Source organism: Hemiscyllium ocellatum, chromosome 34 (genome assembly GCF_020745735.1).
Source record: "Hemiscyllium ocellatum isolate sHemOce1 chromosome 34, sHemOce1.pat.X.cur, whole genome shotgun sequence".
Lineage (NCBI taxonomy): Eukaryota > Metazoa > Chordata > Chondrichthyes > Orectolobiformes > Hemiscylliidae > Hemiscyllium > Hemiscyllium ocellatum.
The window spans coordinates 10,095,551-10,105,093 of record NC_083434.1 but is presented as its reverse complement, the minus strand read 5'-3'; the positions used below and the strand labels follow the sequence as shown (position 1 = coordinate 10,105,093).

Below are 9,543 nucleotides of genomic sequence, written 5' to 3'. Positions count from 1 at the left end.
CAAACTCAAAGACTGGATACAGTAAACAAGAAATTTACAAAAAAAAGGTTCCATAAATGATAGGAGCTCCAGTATGTACCTAGGATTGATACCCTTAGTTTTCTTTAATATCCAATATCAAACCGTGCCATAGAGTAAATAAAGAGAAATGGTGTGCAATGGCTGTAGAGTCTGTGACCAAAAAAAGTTAAGTTGATTTTCTCTGGCAAATGAACTAATAAGAAAAGTTGTCTTATTCAATAAATGTTTAAGGTTTGGAATGTACTGGCTGTTTTTTGGGCGGGGGGAGAGGGGTGGATACAGATGTAATGGTAACTTTGAAAAGGAAAAGTTCTTGGTATTTGGGAAAAAAAAATTGAAGGATATTGGGGGAAGAGCCGTGTAGAAGCGACATAACCATTCTCTGAAAGTATTCCCACAGACTTAGTAGCCCAATGTACTTTGTCTGCATTACAGTTTGGAAACATTGCAAGGTATATGAGGAATGTTGTCAACATGATTCACAAAAGTAGATTTTAAAAGGATAAGTTAAAAAATGCAGAAATTTTAAAGACTTGTTTGGCCCACAGGGGAGATGTCCAAGATTAAGATCTGGGTGTGGATAAAGAAACTAAAATGAGCTTGAAGGAGAGTGTCAGCAGTTGTGGTTGGTGTGTAATACATTAACAAAATCATGTGGGTAGGAGTAAGACTAAGTGATTGTGCTATAGAAGGTCAATCTTTAAAAATCCCAGCATAAGTGGAGTCATCCAAAATAAGGTCATGGATGTCAAAGCCTCATCATCAATAAAAGAGCCAAATTATAACTAGAGATCAAACGGATACCGAACTCTTAATTCAGTCCAAGGACAGCAGGAAAGCACCTATTAGGGAAGCCTAGAAAGCTTTCCAAGCCAATTCTGTAGTTGCAAAGTACTGCACAACTTGTTCAAGCAGTTTGGTCAAAACCTTACATTCTTCCAGAAACTTCCACAACTTTTATTTTAAATTTATTCTTATTTTAAAATAAAAGATGGACAAACAAACAGTGACCCCAAACATTGGAGAATTATTTATGGATGATTACTTTATAAAACAACTTAAAACTGCCTTCCCACAAATTAACAAAAAGGTGTGTCTTGGGAGAGGAAAACAATTGCTGGAAGAATGAGCTAGTATTTAATATACATATTTAAAGCTAAACCAAAACTCCAGAGACAATTTTATTTCTTAAAAAAAAGGGACCACAGTAATCACTGCATCGAAGTGTGAATGATGAATATTGCACCCACATGAAACAAATGATCTATCATAGTGTAATCAGCTCCTTAAATCAGTTAGGTCAGTAAGGTGACGAAGACAAAAAGAAAGCTTCAAGACTGTCTGATTTGCAATCTTAAAGCATTACAAATGTCTAGGGGAAAAAAAAAACCATTAACAACTGCAATATGCTGATGAAATGAGCAAAGTACTAGTTGCTGCTGCTGTTTATTTCAGTGCTTATACTATTCTCCTTCAAGAAATTATTTGTCTTGCACTAAACACCAGGACAATCTCTTTGCAACCAGTGCTGTCACTGCACAGGTGAAAATTACAGTAAAATTTAAAAAAAAACTGAAAAAAGGCTTTAATTTAGTGATGATCGATTTCACTGCAGTCAAATCAGTATCTTTAACAGTAGGCTGGCAAATTCTTCAGGAAGAATACATATTGGGAATCTGACAAGCAGTTCAGAAGAGGATCATACCAGACTCAAAACATTAACTTTGGTTCCTCTCCTCAGATATTGCCAGACCTGCTGAATTTCTCCAGCATTTTGTTTGTGTGATTTCCAGTATCTGCAATATAGTGCTCTTATTACCGTCTTGAGATTAAGTGTATTTTCAGCTTCATTGATCTTTACCTTCATTTACCTTTGAGAGAATTCTTCTAGAATACTAAACGTGAGAATGTTTCCAAGAATTCCACAGCCCCTTTTTAAAAGGATTCACTCAAACAAGCCAGTTTTTAAAATGTCTAGGATTTGCAATAGTCAGGGTAGTCACCTTCATTTGTAGAACATTTGCGAGTCGTTCCAGACGCTTTCATTTGTCACAGTACTTCATAAATCCCACTTTTGGTACAAGCTTCAGAGGGAATCAAGGCTGGGCATAGCTCAAGCCCCATTTCCTAGTAGCACTTCAATCCCTCAATGCTTATGTGGTCAACTTCAGATAAACATAAGTGATCACCTTATTTTAGAACAATAGGTGACATCCAAATAAAATGTCATGAACAAAAGTTCAACATTTTCCTAGTTATTGAGCAGCTGTTCATGGAAAGTGCAAACACGGCTTGTGCATGAATGACTTGTCTCTTACAGTACATAAAATGTATTCAAGTTCCCATATAACCAAATGTTAACTAGTTACTTCTCTGCTTCTACTACCCTAAAAAAAAAACTTTCCTCACTGTTCTAAAGTGAAATTTTCCTCCCCAAAAAGGAGATGGTAGAGAAGGCTCTCATACTTTTGAAATTGTGCATCCATGGACTTTTTTTTTAAAAAAAAGGGTATATTCAACATATTCATGGTGTCAAAAACAGACTGGATGAAATAAAACAAAAACGACATTCAAACAGCTTAAAAAACAAGAAAAATATCAAGTACATCCCAGAATGTTTATCAGTTTATGTTCTTGTTTTCATGTCCCGTGATGTTTAGAATCCTTTTGCATTCACTTTCAGGAGGTTGATTGCAGAGCAATGGTATTCTGATTCCAAGCTCGTTTGAGGATCCGGTATTCAAGGCATTGTAGAGTTGGTGGATGGGAATGAAGTTCAAATTTATTGGCGAACAAGCAGTCAATTTGATCCAACCACTTCAAATCCCCAACTCCATAGATACAAATATTTCTGACATAATGACCTGCAAGACATAAGATTTCCAAGATAAACTGTCAGACCATAAGTTACATAGCATTAGAAAACCCTCAATTACTCAATTGTGCCATATCTCAATAGAAAGTCCAGGCTCTTGCAGTTAGAATCAGAGTTGTACAGCATGGAAACAGATCATTTAGCCCAGCTCATCTATACTAATAAAGTTTTGTAAATTGAACTAGTCCCATTTGCCATAAATTGACCCATATCCCTTTAAAAACTTTCCCTATTCATGAACCTGTCCAAATTTTCAATGTTGCAACTGTAATTGTATCTACCACTTCCTGAGGCAGTTCATTCTACATATGAACCACACTCTGCATTAAAAAGTTGCCCCTCAGGCCCCTTTTAAATCTTCTCCTTTCACCTTGAAAAGACCCATGCTGTTCACTTTATCTATGCTCTTCATGATTTTAAAAACCTCTACAAGATCACCTTTCAATCTCCTATGCTCCTGTGAAAAAAGGCCCAGCTTTTGCTTATAACTCAAATCCTCCAGTCCTGGTAAATCTTTTCTGCACCCTCTCCAATTTAATAATATCCTTCCTGTAGCAGGGTGACCAGAACTGTACACCGTGCTCCAAAAGTGGCCTAGCTTCTTGTATAACCACTATGACATCCTAACTCCTATATTCTAAATGTCTGAGCAATATAGGAGAGCATGCTAAATGCCTTCTTTGTCACCCTATCTACCAATGATGCGCCTTTCAAGGAACTATGTATCTGAACCCATAGATTGCTGTTCTACACCATTCCCCAGGGCCTTGCACAATTAATAGTAAGTTCTGCCCTTGTTAGTCTTACCAAAATGCAAGATTTCACCTTTACCAAAATTAAACTCCATCTATCACTCCTTGGCCCAATTGATCAAAATCTCTTTGTAAACTGAAAATTCCTACAGTGCAGAAACAGGCTATTTGGCCCAACAGGTCCATACTGATCCGTGAAGAGTATTCCACCCAAACCCATTCCCCTAACCTATTACTTTTAGGATTTTCCTTAACTAATGCACCTAACCTACACATCCCTGAACACAATAGGCAATTTAGCATGGCCAATTCATCTAACCTGCATATCTTTTGGATTGTGGGAGGAAAATCGGGGCACCCGGAGGAAACCCACACAGACAATGGGAAGAGAATGTGTAAACTCCAGACAGACAGACAGACAGACAGACAGACAGACAGACAGACAATCACCACAAGCTGGAATTGAACCCAGCTCCCTGGCACTGAGGCAACAATGCTAACCACTGAGCAACCGTGCCACCAGTTTAGCACCTATAAACTTCTAAGTCTTAAGGATCAACTACACACCACCTCAAACAAAAACACATTTAAATGTTGAAAAATAAAAATACTAGGTAGTACAGAATTTAAAACGCTACTAAAAGACGGCAAGTTGAAATTTTTGCACAGATCAGCGCTAAGAAATAAAGAGAACTGGGCGGGGAAAAACAAAGAGATGGAGAAGAGACTATTTGACACAGAGGAGGGTGCAATTGGCTGGAGATGGCAGCGATCACAATTAACCAATCTTAATTCACAGCCCCAACCAGTAAACCTTGATTGGGAGACCTCCGAGCAATTGGCAGTAGACATGGATTGCCTGTGTTCTAGAGCTGTGAGTTCTGCTGCCGGTTTAGGTTGAGAAAGGGGGCTTTCTTCAGCCCAGATGTTACAGCTCTATCCTGCCACATATTCTTCCAGCTCCCTGAAAAACTGGGAGTTTTTTTTAATTCCCAAGAAATCTGCACTACAGTTCCCAAGGAAAAGGCACTTCAGAAAGGAATCAGGGAATCTCCACTTGACTATTTAAAAACTGCCTGTGACCAATTTGATCCTGACAGACTTTGTGCTCTTATGTATAAAAAAAATTAGTGTATGATACTACATATTTTGAAATGTCTTGTTCTGCAGGTCTGAAACAGGAAACTAGCCTTCACGGGTAAAACTTTCTATAAAATTTTAAAAAAGACTTTGTTCTTTTAAAAAAAAGCTTTCATGTTACTAAAAAGTCATATGATTATTTTTCCTTAAATGAAATGAATATTCTGTTAGAATATGGTCTGTATTTAATATAATTATGTTTTTTAATAAACATTATTTAAACTGAAAAAAAAAATAAACCTTGATTGGTCAGGATGTTGCCATGGGGATGTGTTAGGGATTGGCCATCTCGACAAAACGACTGGTGAGCTCAGGGTGGACAGAATATTTTCTTTAATTTAAAGAGTGGTTTTGTTCTGTGCCTCAACTCTCAACAGACAAGCAAAATACCTCTACAAGAGGAAATCAGTGACTTAGGGCAACCAGAGTTCAACTTTAAATCTTGAAAGTTTTCATTCAATGCCGAACCCTACTCAGCAGTTTGTTCAAAAAACAACTTAAATTCAGAGAAACAGCAATTGGCAGGTCTCTCAAAAAGGAACTCTTCATTATTCTAAAGTATGCACGCATAGAGCTATTTCTCCTTGTAGGATAGCCGAGATTATACAAGAGCTGCTATGCAAGTAGAACCGAATGTAAGATTGTTTGCCTGCTATAAATATTTTAAATTCAGTCAAAGCAAAGTTTTTAAATCCCCTATTGCTCCCACAGGGAAGAAATTTGACTCTGCATCTGCAAGCAGTACACTATGTAGTGTACTGTGCAGTGAATGTGCATGATGTGATGTGGAGTGCACTGAGAAGGCAGGAGATGTAGAAGGCAAATTCAGAACAGAGCAAGGGCAACACTCATTAATGACTCACTGGAATCAGGAGTTGGGAAGAGAAAAAGTAATTTTCCCCCAGCAACATGACAACAACTGTGAAAAGGGTATGCTTGGTGAGAGTGTCTAAGGAGGGAAACAGCAAAAATACTGATCACTGGTCGAGTTCAGTTTTTATAATTTCACCAATCTAGAACAAGTCAGTAGATAGTTCATTTGCCTCGATCCAATGTGTAATCCCCACTAGCTTCCCTCGGCCGGTCTCATCAAGTATACTCCATTGTATCAATCTTTATACCGTACAAATTAAGCAACCTCCACTTTACAACTCCTGTGCAATTCCTTACCACATAACGTATTCACTCAACTCACATTCAGATTAGATTACTTACAGTGTGGAAACAGGCCCTTCGGCCCAACAAGTCCACACCGACCCGCCGAAGCGCAACCCACCCATACCCCTACATTTACCCCTTACCTAACACTACGGGCAATTTTTTAGCATGGCCAATTCACCTGACCCGCACATCTTTGTGACTGTGGGAGGAAACCGGAGCACCCGGAGGAAACCCACGCAGACACGGGGAGAACGTGCAAACTCCACACAGTCAGTCGCCTGAGTCGGGAATTGAACCCGGGTCTCAGGCGCTGTGAGGCAGCAGTGCTAACCACTGTGCCACCGTGCCGCCCACAAAGGGTCACTTGACCCTTAACCTATAAACTGCATTTACCTCTGCCTTCCATCAAATGCACTGCATCCACTAAATGAATTATCGTCTTTCAGTTACTCTCAAGGGAGTTTTATTTAAAAACTCTTCCTAGAAGGAAGTGCAAAAAGCAACGGTGGAGGGCGAAGACTAGAGGCAGACCACACTGATAGTCCAACTCACTAATACAGAACATCTATTCCTGGAGATAACTGGCAAATCTGTGGCTCAATTTCAGGTGGAAAGACAGGAAATTCACAGATTGCAGGTGACTTGAAAATATTTGACACTTGATGTGGCTTAATTTGGTCAGTGACAGTAGGGTGATCATTAATTGAATTGTCATAAAGTTATTATCTTATTTTTGTCTTCTCAAAACCTGCAAACAGTCAGTGAATGGAGTTCACCGATGGTGTTAGTTTCCAAACCTGATGGAAATCTATGATTGTGTGGACTATTAGAAGGTCATTGCTGTAACAAAGATCAGACTACTATCCAATACTAGATTGGAGGACTGTATAAGAGAAAGTTGGTCAAGCCACTTGCATCACCATGTTGGTTTTAATTCATGGTTATTGGAGGTACCTTTAGCAGAGAAAGCAAAAAGGAGTTTCTGCATTTTCAATCTTAAATGGGCTATATCAATTTGAAGTAATGCCCTTTGGAATGAAGAAAGCACCAACCACATTCCAAGCATTCACGAACAGAATTGTGGCTGGATAACAAATTGTGCAATTTACCTGGATGATGTAGTCATCTTTAGTGAGTCCTCAAAAGATCACATGGTACAGTTGAAAAACAGTATAAGCAGGCAGGAAAAAAAAAGAGTTAAGTTTTGAGTTTTGTGAAAGAGGTTCAGCTGAGCATGACTCAGATCAGATGAGAACTTGCAGTTAACAACTGGGTGCTGGAGGCAAGGGTAATGGATTAACAAGGTGGAAAAGCATTCATTAAGTGGAGCCATTTAACAATATTGCAACCATTCAGTATGCAAGGTCAGTTTAACAAGGTGAAAAGTATTCATTACGTGAAGCCAGTTAAGGTTACGATAATTTGTTGTGTAGTAGCAGATGGTTTAATCTTTGACACTCTCATATTGATTGGGAACCGTTACAATCAGCCAGTGTCACCTTATCTGGATGCTCCTCCCTATAAAATGACTATATAATTTATTGTGAATCTGCTGTTCAAGAGAAGTCTGAGCACTCGTGTCCTTGTGCTCTTTCCCTTCAGGGCCAGGAATAAAAGATGAAGGAGGTAAAGTCATACTGTGTTTGAGCAATATGCTTAGACCAAAAGGGAAATGGAATGGCACAGTTGGCAGAGCCTTTTGAATGATTACAAGATTTTAAACTGATCAAGTTAATGATCGAGAACAGAGGCAGGAGAGAAAAAAAACGTTTGCATCGTCTGTGTACTGGGGGGGGGGGGGGGGGGGGGAGAGATGGAAGGCAATCAACTAGCAAAGTTTTGCGAGGACAGGCTGCCGCGATTCCTCAAATTAGCAAACAGGGCGGGTGAAAATTAAAATAGCTCACTGGCTTATGGCGCAAACGTCAGGTCTGGGCCAGCAGCTTCGCCCTGTCCCCGTGTGGATTCACAGCTATGGGGACAAAGAATCACGGAAGCCTTTGGAACCCAGGAAAAAGATCCCAAGCCTTGAACTCACAACGGCTCCAGGATCAGGTTTTGTGAAGACTTCTCAGCAGCGGTGGTCAGGAAAGGAAAATCTTACAATATGAAAGATTAAGGCAGCTCAGGATCAAATACACTTTTTTTTAAAAAAAAGGTACCCAGCAGTGCTTCGGTTTACTTTCAATGGCTCCACACATTCACTCGACTCTCCAGAGAGAGCAAAGCATTTTGCTGACACATTAGACTGGATGATTTAATGGATACAGGCAATTCTTAAAATAAAAGTCTTGTTTGGTTTCACTTAACTTCTCGCTTTTCAATTGTTCCTCTATTCTCTGGTACTAATCAGCATTAAATTATACTTGGGGATGTGCAGAGTATTCACTTAATTCCTTTGCTAACTTTACCATTTTCCCCCCCTTTTTGCTGGTGTTTCTGTGGTGCAGTTCTAGCTAGGAGGAGTTAGGAAGGTGTTTACGATGGCTAGGTGCCTATTTACAGGCAGTTCAATCCCAGTTTTTGTATTCAAATGTCCTAGTTACCATGTTGGAAACAGGGCAGAAGGCATGCTTTTGGGATGTTTAGGTAGCCCCTTTGGGTGGAAGGTAAGCTCCCCTTTCCAGCACTATTGGAACTTTATATTTTTTGGGTTCCTGTTGTATATAGTTTTTGTAAGTTATGAAGGTTTGGTAATTGTAGTTGTTTTAGTCTTTATAACTTTTGTTTTGTGGATTTACTTTCATTGAGGCTCAGCGATTTATGATTAGAGTTCTACCTCTCTCGAATCCAAATGTTTCTATAGTGTTATGGCTAATGACACACTTAAATGTGTACCTGGAACATCAAGAGAAGCCATTCGTCAGTCAGGAGGAAAGGTACTTTCAAGCCTTAAAAAGGGAGAGGATGGATATTGCCCTATGGCAGAAGACACACCTGGATGATAAGGTGCATTTGAAATTACAATAGAGTGGGTTTGATTGGTGTTATTTCTCATCTTTCAACACTAGGGAGGAGGAGAGTGGCCATACTTACATAGAACATAGAACATAGAAGGATACAGCGCAGTACAGGCCCTTCGGCCCTCGATGTTGCGCCGACCGAATCCTACCTAACCTATACTAGCCCAATAACTTCCAAATGCCTATCCAATGCCCGCTTAAATGACCATAAAGAAGGAGAGTTCACCACTGATACGGGCAGGGCATTCCATGAACTCACAACCCGCTGTGTGAAGAATCTACCCCTAACATCTGTCCTATACCTACCACCCCTTAATTTAAAGCTATGTCCCCTAGTAACACCTGACTCCATTAGCGGTAAAAGGTTCTTAGTATCTACCCTATCTAAACCCCTAATCATCTTATACACTTCTATCAGATCTCCCCTAAACCTTCTCTTCTCCAATGAGAACAGCCCCAAGTGCCTCAGCCTTTCCTCATAAGATTTTCCTACCATTCCAGGCAACATCCTGGTAAACCTCCTCTGCACTCGTTCTAAAGCTTCCACATCCTTCCTATAGTATGGCGACCAAAACTGCACACAATACTCCAGATGAGGCCTCACCAGAGTCTTATACAACTGCAACATGAC

General features: G+C 39.7%; 1 protein-coding gene across 2 annotated transcripts in view; it reads right to left on the bottom strand.

Moving 5' to 3' along the window:
• Positions 1-1,020: 1,020 nt before the first annotated feature.
• LOC132832268 (N-acetyllactosaminide beta-1,6-N-acetylglucosaminyl-transferase-like) overlaps positions 1,021-9,543 on the bottom strand; it is a 46,777-nt gene continuing 38,254 nt past the window's right edge. For both annotated transcript variants that reach the window (XM_060850116.1, XM_060850117.1), the window contains one exon: positions 1,021-2,885. In XM_060850116.1, coding sequence (XP_060706099.1) covers positions 2,701-2,885 — 185 coding nt within the window. In that variant the 3' untranslated portion in view covers positions 1,021-2,700. The remainder of the gene's footprint in view (positions 2,886-9,543) is intronic.